Genomic DNA, 14,867 nt, shown 5'->3' on the forward strand with positions numbered 1-14,867 from the left:
TCCCAGCCCCGCTGTTGGGCGTGACGGAGGAGCTGACTGCAGGTGTGTCTCCCTGCTGCTGGGCCTGCAGGGTCTGTCCACAGATGTGATGGTGCTTCTCCCAGTCTTTGTGCTGGCAAAATGAGCCACAGTATCGGGCTGTGTTACAGCCACTGCAGGTTTCACTCGCTTTACGGCCACAATTCCAGCAACTCTAAAGGAGAAGGCAGAAGACAGCAAGATCCCAAATTAATACACTGTTATGACAATAGTCTGACAAATTTGTTAGGCATCACTGTAGCCTTCTTTTCATGAACTATACAGTCAGGATGAAAAATCAAGGTGTTTACATATGGATACACACAATAAACACAGAAAATGCAGGTTTTGATGGGATGGTTGTCCAAACTGTTCTGCCAACAACTACTATGGCATCTAACAAAGTAGTTGAAGACTTTTTAAGTTCTTACTATAACATCCTTTCTTTTTAGGTTTGGTGATCTTTATATGTACATTCTCCTTTCACTCATACTGACTAGCAATTACTATTTCCAATTTTTTTCCCAATACCTATACCACAATTGTCAGACACACAGATATATCTGAGCAGAAGCTTCTTCCTTTTGGATACTAAAAGGAATCACAAAGAAACTACCAGAACCATATCTATATTGGATTCAAAGAAATATAGTAAGAGTAGATAAAGGATTCTATTCCCTGCTCCTTCAGACTAGACAGGGTGAGGCAAGTCCTTTAACCTCTCTATGCCTTTAGTTCTTTCACTGCAGCTATTCGGTGAACCTTACAACCCAATGCTAGGACTGTGTTGAAACAACCCCCTTTACCTCAGCTCCCTGGAGGACAGGATCCTTGGTTTGTTTTTTCTCCCTGTATCTGAAGCACCCAGAATGGTGCCTGATAGATAGTAAGTGTTCAATAAGTATTTGTGAAATGAATGAATTAGACTATGCCTCATTTGGCTTTCAGAAATGAGAAACGCTAAAACTAGCCAAATAACAATTCTATTTGCACACAGTTCTTTACAGCCAATGGAGCTGCTCTCCTGCTCCTTTGTGCCTCAACAACTCTTGGAAGTCAGAAAAGCAGAGGGAACTGGGGCTCATCTGGGAGTGATGAGAACAAAACTCAAACCCTAGCAAGTTCGCTGCCAGTTGTGGGCAGTGTTTTGTAAGACATGAGAAAAGTGGGAATGAGGCTGCCAACAGGATTTAAACTTTAAGATAAATGCATCATGAATTAGAGCACAAACATACCAGAGACAGAAGAGCACCTTTTGGGGATAGGTCCTAGGCAGGCAAGGAGGAATGAGGAGGAAACTAACTTTCAGGGGTCCTCCTATGAGTGTGGTGGGGAGGGAGACCTCAGAAAGCTGACTTTAAATGTTTAAATGTTCCTAGTTTCTTTGGCAAGACAAACCCCATTATGCAAAGCTATAGTAAGTGATCTTAGCTTTATGCCCTTCAACTTTTTATTCTTTATCTTCATTGGTTTTGATTATGTCCTTGAAAAACAAACTGACTACAATCTGGTAACCCCAAACAGCTGATGCTATATGCTTGTGTGATAAGAAAGATTTTTAAAGCCTTGACATAAGTAGATATTCACAGGTTTCCCTACTGTGTTCTCTACATTTGCTTTGCTTCTAGCATGCTGGTTGTGTGGCTTAAGGCAAGCTCATGAGCTGCTGACAATACTATACTCCTAGGAAATGTCAGCCCATCACCCTGTGTATGGCTTTACCACTGTGCAAAATGTGCAAGGGAATTTTTAGCAGCCATCCTAACATTGTTAACAAATCAACGGGCTCCCAGAGCCTTTCATGTGCTGAAAACCTTCAAACTCAAGAACTCCAATATAAAACTTTTAGAAAGAACCCAGCTCCATGTTCTTATTTCTTTTTTTTTTTTTTTTTTTTTTTTTGAGACGGAGTCTCGCTCTGTCACCCAGGCTGGAGTGCAGTGGCTGGATCTCAGCTCACTGCAAGCTCTGCCTCCCAAGTTTACGCCATTCTCCTGCCTCAGCCTCCCAAGTAGCTGGGACTACAGGCGCCCGCCACCTCGCCCAGCTAGTTTTTTTGTGTTTTTTAGTAGAGACGGGGTTTCACCGTGTTAGCCGGGATGGTCTCGATCTCCTGACCTCGTGATCCGCCCGTCTTGGCCTCCCAAAGTGCTGGGATTACTATGTTGAGCAGAAAAGCTCAAACAAAAAAACAGAAATAAAAAAGAAAAGAAATTACAATCCAGCAAGGAAAAACAAAACAAAAACTTAAAATCTCAAACTCTGGCCAATGATAGGTGTTTTAAGTGAACATTGCTGAGGAAATCTAGAAACTTGGTTGATATGTCAAAAAATGTTGTAAATTAAAATAAAATTTAAGTGAATAGTCAGTAGTAGAAGAAAATAATTTTTTCCTACTTCAATTAAGAAACTATCTCAAAAGATGAGAAGCTCTGATCAGAAGTTTCATTACCATAACTAGAAGTCTTTCTCTCTCAAAATTAATTCAACTGCATTGCATGCATGTACAATGGTTCCACAAAGATGTGAGCAAATGTGGGCCTGGCCCACCCTTCAAAGCCGCGAGGTATAATACTCAGTGCTCAGAGTGAAGTTAACTTCCTTGAGGTTTAGGCTTTAGAATAATGCCAGCTGGATCCTGGAACAAGCTCAGCAAATAAGCGATATTCCTAAATTACATCAGAATATTCCAATTAGAGAACAGAGACTCACATCCAAAACAATATTTTAAGGAAATTAAACATCTAATCTGAGTCAAGTGGCTTCTTTAGGAAATACCCTGGTGTGAGTCCTATCCGTTTTTTGGCAGAGGCCCGTTTTGGCAGACACAGGGTGGTAACTGTCCAATACTCAATGGCTCCTTCAGATTGAAATCAGATGTCTGCAACATTCTCAATTTAAACTGATTAAACACACAGACTAAACCAGGTAATTACAGATGCATGTGCTGGGAAGTGGAAAGGGAGACAGAATGGGGGCTTCTTTATTTTTTAAAGTGTTTTCAAAGATGGGAACAATTTTACAAATAAAAAAGTGGAATTGTGCCAAATACAGAAACAGATGTTTTGGATCATGAAGCTGCTGGGAATTGAGCCTTCTTGCCTAGTATTGTCTGGTTCTGATCCAGGAGTTAAGGGGTCTGGCTAGTTTTACCTCTAGTTTCATTCTGAAGTTGTTTGATACTATTCATTTACCACCCACCACTGGGCCAAAAAAAAAAACAAAAACAACAAAACCCAACAACCTTCAGTTGTAGGAAGTTACAAAAAGAGCAATTTTAATGATCTGGTTAAAAAAAATCTGCAAATTTTTATTTCTCTTGACACTGCATTGCCGTGAATGTACAGGGGACTTTAGTGAGTGTTCCACTAACAAACGCTCCAATGTGCATATTCATTCTTAAAAGCTCATTAGAAAACTGAAAGAGCAATTTCTATTAATATATTTCTCTTGGATGCTCTAGAATTTCCTGTTGGCTAATCCATACCTGCGAGACTGATGCCTGATCAGTGGTACTCAGCCCCTGAACAGTCACAATTCTGGAAACAGCGGAAGGTACAGAATCTTGTGAGTACTCCAATTTGGATCATTCTAAGCTTTCTACTGTTCACAAAGGTGGACATTGCAAATTGTGTCTAACAGCCACACGTCTATCCACAAGGGCTGGGATAAAGGCAGTTAATGGCTTAATCTAATTTTACATTTTTCAATTTGTGCATTTTATATTAAAGATAGTATTTCCTGATAATTGTTTTATTTATTTATTTTATTTTTAAATGACTGAGCTTCCCTTTCAGGTCTCTAAGGAGTGATGTGACTGAAATTACCACAATACTGTAGAAAGCTCACAGATATCCATTTCATAGCAAATTTCATTCCCAAAGCTCATGGCACTTTATAGTCTTCCCTTATTTGTGATAATGTTATTCCCTTTGTGGCATAAAAATATCTTCCTCCCTACCTGAAAAATAAGAATAAGTCAATTGACCAAAGTTAGGTTGTGACTCAGATGAAGAATTTGTGGCTGAACACGAACATCCCCTTTGCTAAATATATTAAATACAAGGCTAGATACAGAACCAATGGATTGAAGCTTTTGAATGCCAACACTGCATATTGAAGGTGTTTGACACTTTGTTTCAAACCAGCATTTCTCTTTGTCCTTAAGAAAAATATTTAGAGAATGATCTTTTTCTTGTATAAGCATATATCCCTTCTGGTTCTTACTGCAGAAAAATCTTTCTCTGAAGGACAAAATATCTTTTATTTTGTCTCTGAACTGCTTTAAGTCTCTCCAGATCTTACATATCTATAATTCTCCAGAAAAACTTGCACAGAATTGATGTGTAATAAATTTAAATATAACAGAATGATGGTAACTGAAACTCCTCAAATGTTAAGAATCCTACAGAAGGCAACACGTTGACTTAAATTCACATTAAGATCACATCATCATCTACTTCCATTGCACTTGACAATTTAAAATCATTTTCACATGATTGCAGTTTCAGAAATTGGGGCCCTCAAAATAAATAATTTTCACAGTAAAAGGCTTGCCCCAAGTCACCAAAATATAAAATTACATAGCCAAAGTTTGATTCACCCAGATGTTTGGATTACAAATTAAAAATACTCTTTCCAAAATGCCACACTTTGTCAATTTCAGATCTTTTATTAGCTCTCATTGTGGCAGGAACAGGTTAGCAGGCACTTAACTCCCAAAAATGGACAGAAATTGAACCGTAAAGTTAAGAGGCAGCAAAGACGAGGTGTCAGAGTGTGTAATGAAAATGGCACAGGCTTCAAAAGCCAGGCCAACTTCATTTCCAACTTCATCACTTCGTGGCTTTGGAACCAGAAGCCAGTTACTTAACCTCTTGGAGCAACAGAACATGTAAAGCAGGAATAATAACCTCAGGATTATTCAGGATTATGTCAGTGCTAAGCACAGTGCATGATGTTCAGTAGGTCCTGAAAAATGGCAGGTACTAACACCACTCCCTCCTTTTGGTACTGACTGGAAGAAAGAGAGAGTAGATACAATCCTTGCTCCAGATCCAGTACCTTACAACTTTCAGAATTAGAAAGCTCAAAGTCCCATTCAAATTAAGTGCTATCACCCACAGGCACTGATAGCTACAGGGGAAGAACATTAACTTACTTCCCCTCTTACTTCATTAGTGACTAATAATTTCTTCTCCATCTTCATTTGCTGTCCTCAAAATTTCTGAAGATTTACCACTGCTGACTACTTCCCCGTTCTTCCTTATTAAATGCCTCTTGTTGAAATTTCCCCTAATTTTGGTTTCCTACATACTACTAAAATTTTCTTTCTTATACAATAACTTCTTTTACTGTTTGTTCTTTTCCCTGTAAACAGTTGATAGTGAGGGAGGGAGGGATGCTGGCATAAAGAAAAGGAATATCCTTTCCTTCTCATGCTGCCCCTTGTGAGATCTTGCGGTTTCAACAATCAGCTGTAAGCAAATTACTCTCAAACCTGCTTCTCCTTGTTATCCTCTTCCTGAGTTTTTGCTCCTACTTTCAACTGCCTAATCTGAGGATGCTCCTCTAGGTCAGTATTCCCTAAACCCAACTCTGGTGGGTCCGTTTCAGTCTTTGGCCACACTCATGCCTAAGACTTTGTCACTTTATTGCAAACTCCTCTTTCCTTAGCCACTGGAACCATTCAGTGCCAAACCGCACAGACTTTACTTCTGTGGTCTCTCTCCTTTCCTTTCCAATTGCATAGTCACTACTCTAATTCCCTCGCCACCCTTCCTGTTAGGATCATTTCTTAACTGGTTTTCTTCTCCGTTTTCCTCTTTCTTTCTTATATATATACACACTGCTCATTTGTAAGGTGACTTTTCTTTTAATAAAACACTTCTCATCTCATTTGCACCTCTCAACCACCTTGCAAATCAGGTAGATCATGGAAACGTTATCCCAAATTTTGCAGATGAGAAAACCAAAGCTTCAAGAGGTGAGCAACCAAAGGTCAATCCTAGCCCAGTGCCCTGTCTACTATATCATGAACATCTACGCAATCAAATGGCTGACCTCTTAATTTTAAAAAAAATTATATATATATAATTGTACATATTGTATATTGTATAACTACATATATACACACACACACACACATATGTACATATATATATAAAACTTGTAACATAGTATCATAGCTCATGTTCTGAGAGCTCCAGATTTTTCTGGAAATCAGCTAGTCTGATGAGATTGTGAAGGCTTTGATAGGACCCATGCTGTGAGGCCCCTATGTTTTATTCAGAGTCTACACAGGTGGCATTTCCAGTTTGGGCCAAACTTCACAGATCCCACTGAGGTTGGTATAACTGTGCAGCTCTGCACCTATATAAGAATGATAAATAAAGGCTGTTTTAATCTGAGGGGAAAACATCACTTTGGTAGTTTAAAACTCTAAACAATTAGAACAGTAAAAGTATTTATCTGTTTCTGTGCTCACTTGAAGTTTCTTGCTTCAATCACCCAAGCTAGTATAAGGTATGGATCTCAAAGAAAGCTGTAGAAGTTTCCTTGGAAATAGCTGCAATCTGAGAGCATTCACTGGAAGAAGCCTTATCTGTACACAAATAGGAAATGAAAAATGGAAAGAAATATGGAAAAAATAAGAGAGTTTAAGATGATCAGATTCAGTGAATTTCTGATTTATGCTAATGCTGGCATTCTATTCCGGGTTAAATATATAATTCACTGGGAAAAGAGAAAGTACAGTAAGCATCACATTGCTTAGATATCTGCCGCAAGTCCAGTGTCATTCTAACTGATAGTAATAACAATTATCAGCCTATAAATCCAAGTAAAGTTTGAGAACTAGGTAGAAATAATCATGACGTCCAATGAAGAACAGATACAGTAGTACACAATCAGGAAAAAATCAAACAAACAAAAACCTCCCACTCTCGCCATGTAGCTACTAAGAAGGTGGCCTGAAAGCCAGGCTGCCTGAGCTAAGGACCAACTCACACTTACTGACCACGAGACACTCAGCAAGTGGCCTAATCCCTTCAAGACACAGCTTTTTTATCTGTAAAACGAGAAAAGCCGCACTATCTACTTTGTCAGAGTCGATGTGAGAAGTAAATGAGCTAAAGTGTAGAAAGCACTTTATACCATGCCTGGTGTAGAGTTAAACACACATTGTAGGTCGTCTTGTTTCATCTCAGGCAAAACAAACTTCATGCAACCTCCAATAACTCTGCTGACTGTGGGTTCCCATGAGCCTGGGACAGCCTGGTTTACTGGACTGGTCTGTCTTAGCAAGAGCACCCTTTCTTACTCCAAAAAGCATCCTCGTTTGGATGCTAAATTTTACACGCCCCCGCCCCCCTACAAATAATAACCATGAGTTATTCATTCCTGCCTCCAAGCCTTCTTTCTGCTGGTCTCCCCAATTAAATGATCTCAGCTCCTCTCCTCCTTCTGAAACATTTCCACTGCCAGTCTTTCAGAACTGCTGTTTTTCCTAGGCAGAATGAGCATCATTAGCTCCATTTTATACATGTGAAAACTGAGGTAGGAAGAGAAAGGGTAAATTCAGAAATTACAGACAGAAGAATTCAGAGATATCTAGAGTTAACACAAATAGCACAGAAGAAACATAAATGGCCAAGCTAGGCCTAGAACTCTGGTCTTCTGATTGCAAAGCTTAGATTCCTTCTTAAAGTCACTATGAAGGAGAGAGAGAATAATAATGTGTGTATCTAACCACATATACATTGTTATAGATTTGGACTATACAGTTTATACCTGACCTAGGTTAGAGATGGGCAGATGTTTACAATAGGTGGTGGCGTCAAATAAATAAAGGGAAAGGGAGAAAAGAATATTGTTTCAGTAGGAATACTTTAGTATATATTGTGATTTTTTAAAAACTGTGGGAAATATGAGCAGATAATAATATGTTGTGTTACAGCTTTCAAAAACACTATTTTAAAAATCTTTTAAACAACCTTGCAAGGTAAGTGAGTATCGTCCCATTCCTTAAGAAGAAATGGAGGCTGACAGGAATGAAATGAATTGCCCAAAGACCTCTGAGACAGTAACTGAGCTGGGGCCATAATTCAGGACTTCTGGGTCCTCCTCTCAGATACTTTCTGCCACACCTATCTGCCTCTGAGCTGTGCTAGCAAAAGATGATCATCTGATCAGATGAACATGGCCTTTAACAGGTGGGACCATTCAACTTATCATTGAAGGCAGGACACTTGACAGTGTAAGGGGGCGCTCGTAATAATTATATGGCGACATTAGGTGTCAATGGACAGTTCCACCCAAAGTGAGAGGTGTGGTTGCCCTGCACCCTAGGTTACAGTGCACTCTCTGGTAAGTTTTGCACATTAAACTTCTAAGAAATGAGAACTTTCGTTTTTCTTAGAAAACAGAATAATTCATAAAATACTTAAAGCACAAGGCAGGCCGGGCGTGGTGGCTCACGCCTGTAATCCCAGCGCTTTGGGAGGCTGAGGCGGGCAGGTCACAAAGTCAGGAGATCGAGACCACGGTGAAACCCTGTCTCTATTAAAAATACAAAAAGAATTAGTGGGGCGTGGTGGCGGGCGCCTGTAGTCCCAGCTACTCGGGAGGCTGAGGCAGGAGAATGGCGTGAGCCCGGGAGGCAGAGCTTGCAGTGAGCCAAGATTGCACCACTGCACTCCAGTCTGGGTGACAGAGCGAGACTCCGTTTCAAAATAAATAAATAAATAAATAAATAAATAAGCACATGGCAATACGGACCTTATTGGGTGTAAAGAAGTCTTTTTTCCATCTTTCTTTCTTCTATTCTTGGGAAATTATTTACATTATTTTTGGAGAAAAGAGGCTTAATCCTTCTAGAGATGATTCCTCCCCAAGTCCTTTTTTTTTTTTTTTTTTTTTTTTTTTTGAGACGGAGTCTTGCTCTGTCGCCCAGGCTGGGGTGCAGTGGCCGGATCTCAGCTCACTGCAAGCTCCACCTCCCGGGTTTACGCCATTCTCCTGCCTCAGCCTCCTGAGCAGCTGGGACTACAGGCGCCCGCCACCTCGCCCAGCTAGTTTTTTGTATTTTTTAGTAGAGATGGGGTTTCACCGTGTTAGCCAGGATGGTCTCGATCTCCTGACCTCGTGATACACCCGTCTCGGCCTCCCAAAGTGCTGGGATTACAGGCTTGAGCCACCGCGCCCGGCCCCTCCCCAAGTCTTAAAAGTGGTCTTGCAATTTAAAGAATAAGAAAACAGACCTAAGTTGCCGTCTTTATCTGCATCCAAAAATTATCTTAATGATCCTTATGAAAAGCTCCTTACTTCACTATTACAAAACAACAGGGACTGAAAGCATGCTGTGAGATCCTGTTGGGGCTCTGCCATTTCCTAGCTGTGTAATTTTAGCCAGGTGAGTTTCCTCATCCATAGCACGACTCAAGGTTCAAGCCATACACTAAACACTTCCACTCTTCTTCAGATTATGATAAAATCAAAGCTTTTACAGGTTCAGTGCCTTTCTCAAAAATCACAGAATTGTAAGAACTATAGCCAGGAATGAAATTTTACCCTCTGAATTCCAAACCCTTTCCTTTATGATGCTCTGCTTTAAAATTATTGGGAAAGTGTCATTGAAGACACTGGTAATGTTATATTAAAGATCAGTTCACCCAAGAGGTCAAAAAAAAAAAAAAAAAACAAGAAAAACAAGAAATTACAGAAGACCATTCTTACATAAGTGGTAGATATGACTGAATAACCTGTCACGGATACTGTTTACTGTTTAACAGAGTATATTTATAATGCTAAATATTGGAGTCAAGATCATATATTTTCTAAATAGGTTTTAGGAACAAAGACACAAAGCTTATAAATACTGAAGGAATACAGCATGTTACTGCCTGAATACAAAGACTTAATTGACAATTTCTTCCTACATATCTGTCTTTAGAATTTGGTGACCTAAAAAGTACTCTTAACATACCTAACAGCCCTAAAATATTCATGTGAAAGTGATAGTTTTAATGATGACATCAACTGTGCCTCACGATATTGCTCATTTGAACAGAGAAGGACAAATTCTCCTCAAAAGATGCTAATAATGTTTTTAAAATAAAAACACAAAACAAAGTCCTTATATCTTAGTCACAAGATACCAATAAAACTGAATTTATGCCTAGTTTAATTGAACAATGGAAAAGTCAGCAGTTAAAGGGCAGATAAACTTCCCTTTGTCCCTCTTTTCCTGAGAAACTTTCAAATGTTGAAAATCAATTCCTTTTGTCCCCTTGTTATTCATCTGCTACACATTAAATAGAAACTCTGGGCATTGAGTGATTCCTGCAGAGTCTTTCATCTACACAAGAGCCTGGTACAAATTAAATACTTACTCTCCCTCACAAATTATAGATATGTATTGTAGTACACCATCGATTTATCAGTCCATGCCATTGCGAGTTCAGCTTGGTGAGAGCAGCCCATTGTAGTCCTTTATCTAAAGTTACTCTGGGGTTAAGGATTGTGATGCTATGTTAATTAATGTGGAGCATTACTATTCTGCTCTGATTTTGCAGGCTATATTTTAAAAATCATTTTGTTGGATATTGTGTTTTAGTTACTTTGCAGATCTTTGAGCCATTTAGCCTAGCTCTGGGTGTGTGTGTGTGTGTGTGTGTGTGTGTGTGTGTGTGTGTGTGAGAATTATTATTATACTGGAACAATAATATATGTAATATTACCTCTAGAAGCAATGTTACGCTATGAAATGACCATCATATGGGTTATCACAAATAATATGGAAGTACAGACTCTCTCCAAGATCTGTTAGAAATATTCAGTTGATGCAAACATTGTTTTAGCATTGGACTTTAAGACCAATAGCTAAGGCAGTGATTTCAATCCCAAGCCTGCCAGATGTCTTTGGAGACCATGGCTTACACAGTATCTATTAAATCCCAATTAGAAAGCAAGCATACACATATGCACACGCACACATACACAAAACACACACACACACAGAAACACACAAAGCCAAGCTATGAGTCTCTAAATAATGCTGGGAAGTTATAAGAATTTCACTTTAATTGGTAACCTACTAAACATATTCAAAACCTTTTTTGGCAAAGATTAGGTGTTCAATAAAAAGACAAATGTCATCAGCTCTTGGCAAATTTCACGAGTACCTTGACTTTCCCCACACTGTTTTAAATTTTTTCCCAAATATTTGTCTAAAGTGATCACCTTGAATAAAAAATGAGCACTCTAATGAATGAAAACTATCTTGTTTATTTGGAGCCTCCCAAGACGCCCCACCTCGCTTGAATCCTCCTGCTGATTGATAACTGCCAGCGCGTCCTCTGCTGCCTGACGCTTGGCCTCGGCAACCGTGCGCTCCATCTTGGCCCGCTCTGTCGTGATCATGTCGTGGGCTTTCCGCTCCGCCTCAGACACGGCCTTCTGCAGCTCCGTCATCGCCTGGCGCTTCACCTCGTTGACGGCCTCCTCTGTGTGCCAGTCAGGCCAAACCAGACAAGAAAACACTCTCGGTTAGCCCAAGTCATTGGATATGGATTACTTTTCTTTTAATTTTTTTTTTTTCTTTTCGAGTCAGGTCTCACTATATTGCCCAGGCTGGTCTCGAACCCCTAGGCTCAAATGATCCTCTGCATCAATCTCCCCTAGCAGCTGGAATTAAAGGCACCTACCAGCCACCATGCCCACTATCTGATTACTTTTTTATAGAATTCTATAGAACAAGCATAACTCTCATCCAAATTATTGGGCAGTTCCAGCAGTCTAAAAACTAGCAGATCTTTTGCCATACATTTAGGAAAACAAAGAGTGAAAATGTTTCTTTAACTTGAATTTATGGAAATATTTTTTGAAATTCCTATATCATTATTATAATGTTTTCACCAAATTGATACCTCCAGAAATGATTCTGAGACCAGATAAGAAGTTAAAGGACAAGGACATTCGCAAGAAACCTGTCTGAATAATTCAGACACATAAAGTTAGTTTTCCACAATGCTAAAAGTTAATATGAATATAGGAGGGTCCACAGCTCAAGCATTCAGAAAAAAAGAGAGGGAGAGAATGGATTTTACACATAAACAAGTAAGTGCAAACTATTAGTTGCTGGTATAATCTACAACACAATAGTGAAAAGGTAACTCAGATAGCAATTAAGTTACTATAGACCTTTTAATGGAAAATCAATGCTATAATGGATGATCCAGTTTTACTTTTGAAAAGTCATTTCCTGAGTAATATAAGTATGTGCCTTTATAGATTAAATGATAGAGGTTTTAAAAAATAATCTCATTTTTACATTTTAAGCTGCTGTCCATTTACTTTACCAAATATATACAGTGGTTTTGCATAACCAACTGTTGCACTAGACAAATATAACTGAATCATACCATGGGCCAAAACAATCAGGCCTGACTATGAGTCTGCAAGGTGTCAAATAAGCTCTTTATTTTTGGCTGAGGAAAGGGTGCAAAGATTCAACTAATGTACAACATAAGATTGACAACTAAAACAAGTAATTTCCATTAAAAAAATTAACTGTTCTAATTAACAGGGGAAAATATCCTCCCCCTGAATTAGTTTATCTAATTTTCATCTTTATTCAAAGCAAAATGACAATGATTAATTGAAAATTTAATAAGCAGTAATTATTAACTTGGCAAACCTAGTACCAATTAACACTCTATTAAAACTAATTATGACATGTTTCATTCAAGTGTTTGCACTTAATTGTTTCACCCACTTAAAAAGCACCTTAATTAAATGTTCTGTTTAATTAAAAACATAGATTCCTAATAAAAATGTTTTACTGTAGATTAAAAATGTAAGAGATGCAAGTGTTCCTATGGTTTCTTCAATTCCTCTGGTTTATTTCACACATCTATCGTCCATGACTTGAGAATCATCAGAAGCTCTCCATTACTAATTAACTGTCATGACTTTTGTAGCCTCTGTCATTTTAGTAGCATTATATCTGAAGTACATTTCTTTGCAATTACTATCTGTTAGGTTTTATAAACTAAAATATAAGTAAAAGATCCATGCTGGAAATATTAACTAAATTGTATTAAGCCTTTGTTAAGGCTTTAAGATATGCATTTAAAATCTGTGTAGAATCAGAGTATTGCAAACAGCTTACAGCACCTTCTTCACTAGGAGGTGAAAAGATGGCTTTATTACCCTATCATAAATGACTCGGGGCACAAGGGAAGTACTGCCCTTCTAACTATACAGCCAGGGTCTAATTTAGTTTGAATATTCAAGGTGAATTAAAATTCTATCTAAGTGGTAATACAGGACAATAATTTTTGCTTACGATCAAAGCTGTAGCTTGACTAATTGTCTATGCAAATCAGGCAATTTATATTTAAATTATGCATTCCTATTCTAATCCCACAGGCATATACAGATCAGCAAAGAGAATTGGTAGGACATTTGCAAGGTGCTTGAATATTTATTACCAACTGCAAACATTCTCTGATCGTGTAAAAATATACTGAAGAAAACATTCAGTTACAAATTTAAAACCATCTTTATGTTAGATTTTTTTTCCAGTTTCATAAAGACCCCTGGTAACTTTTGAGTGCATTTGTTACTTTTGCTTTTAAAAATACTACTTTTAGAAGAGAATATGGCCTTGAACAATTGTTTGGATTTCTAATCTTTAAAAACGTGTGTTGTTATGTTATTATTCTGTATTATTCGGGGCAATGTGAAAGATTTGCATAGGGTCTGTAGATTAAATAAGTCTTGTATCAATGTGAATGTCTTGATTTTGGTAACTGTACTGAAGTTAAGTAGAATATTCTTGTTCTTGGTAAACTGACATTCAAATCATTTAAGGTAAAGAGGAATTATGTCTGCAACTTACTCTCAAAATGATTAGAAATATATATGTATATATATTTAAGAGAAAGAAGAGGATGAAAGAGAGGAAAAGATAAAATACTAAAGCAAGTATGATAAGGGAAACTAGGTGAAAGTTATAGAGGAATATTTTGTACTTTTTTTGTAACTTTCCTGCATGTTTGAAATCATTTCAAAATATAATGATGCAAAAAGCTATAGATGTACTTTCAAGCACAGGGTATACTTCTTGTAATTATAATTTTCTGTGAAAGTAGATGCATTTGTTATGCTACATCAAGTTTTGGGTGTTCTGCCCCTTTTGTATTTTTCAAACACTTTATTCACCTATCTTTTGCAACAAAGATAACATATAATAATTTCATTGCAAAGACACACTTTATAGGTTTTCTTCAAAAAAAATTTTTGCCCATAGCCAATTTTAGAAACCTAGGATAAAAGCTTTCAAATTGTAACAAGCTGAGTGCAGATGTCACATTCTGCCCTTGGTGTTTTCATCGTGTTGGATGCCTTGACACTGAACACTAGAAATGCCATTTAAGAAGCCTATAAAGATAAATATTATAAGTAGTTACTGGAGATTTCTAGATGAAACTGTCATCCATACTTGGAGGATTTAATATACTCCTTAAAATTTAGCATCTATCCATAGAAAACTATTCCTAAACTGTTTTTAAGCAGCAGTTTAGGGATCCCACTGTGAGAAGAATACAAATTTAATGTCATATTTTAGATTGAAAACCTACTGTAGATGATAGGCACTGTAATAAATAATCTAAACACTTCCTAGATAAGGTTTAACCCTTCTTGGAGAGGGCAAGCACACAACAAAAACAAGGACTGCTCTTAAGTCCCCAAAACCTAAATTACATGCAGAATTAGGTTAAAAAACCCCCAAAACAGACAGTAAAGAAAAATAATAGTGGATTCAATAGATAACAATATGCCAT

The 14,867-nt window shown here is 37.9% G+C and overlaps 1 protein-coding gene across 1 annotated transcript in view; it reads right to left on the reverse strand.

The window, feature by feature from the left end:
- Positions 1-14,867, reverse strand: part of RUNX1T1 (RUNX1 partner transcriptional co-repressor 1) — a 140,966-nt gene that overhangs the window by 5,326 nt on the left and 120,773 nt on the right. Inside the window, 2 exon segments of the mRNA XM_065519434.2 lie at positions 1-193; positions 11,332-11,522. The exon segment at positions 1-193 is cut by the window's left edge and continues 5,326 nt beyond it. Coding sequence (XP_065375506.1) covers positions 1-193; positions 11,332-11,522 — 384 coding nt within the window.

The sequence above is a fragment of the Macaca fascicularis genome, chromosome 8 (assembly GCF_037993035.2).
Source record: "Macaca fascicularis isolate 582-1 chromosome 8, T2T-MFA8v1.1".
Classification (NCBI taxonomy): domain Eukaryota; kingdom Metazoa; phylum Chordata; class Mammalia; order Primates; family Cercopithecidae; genus Macaca; species Macaca fascicularis.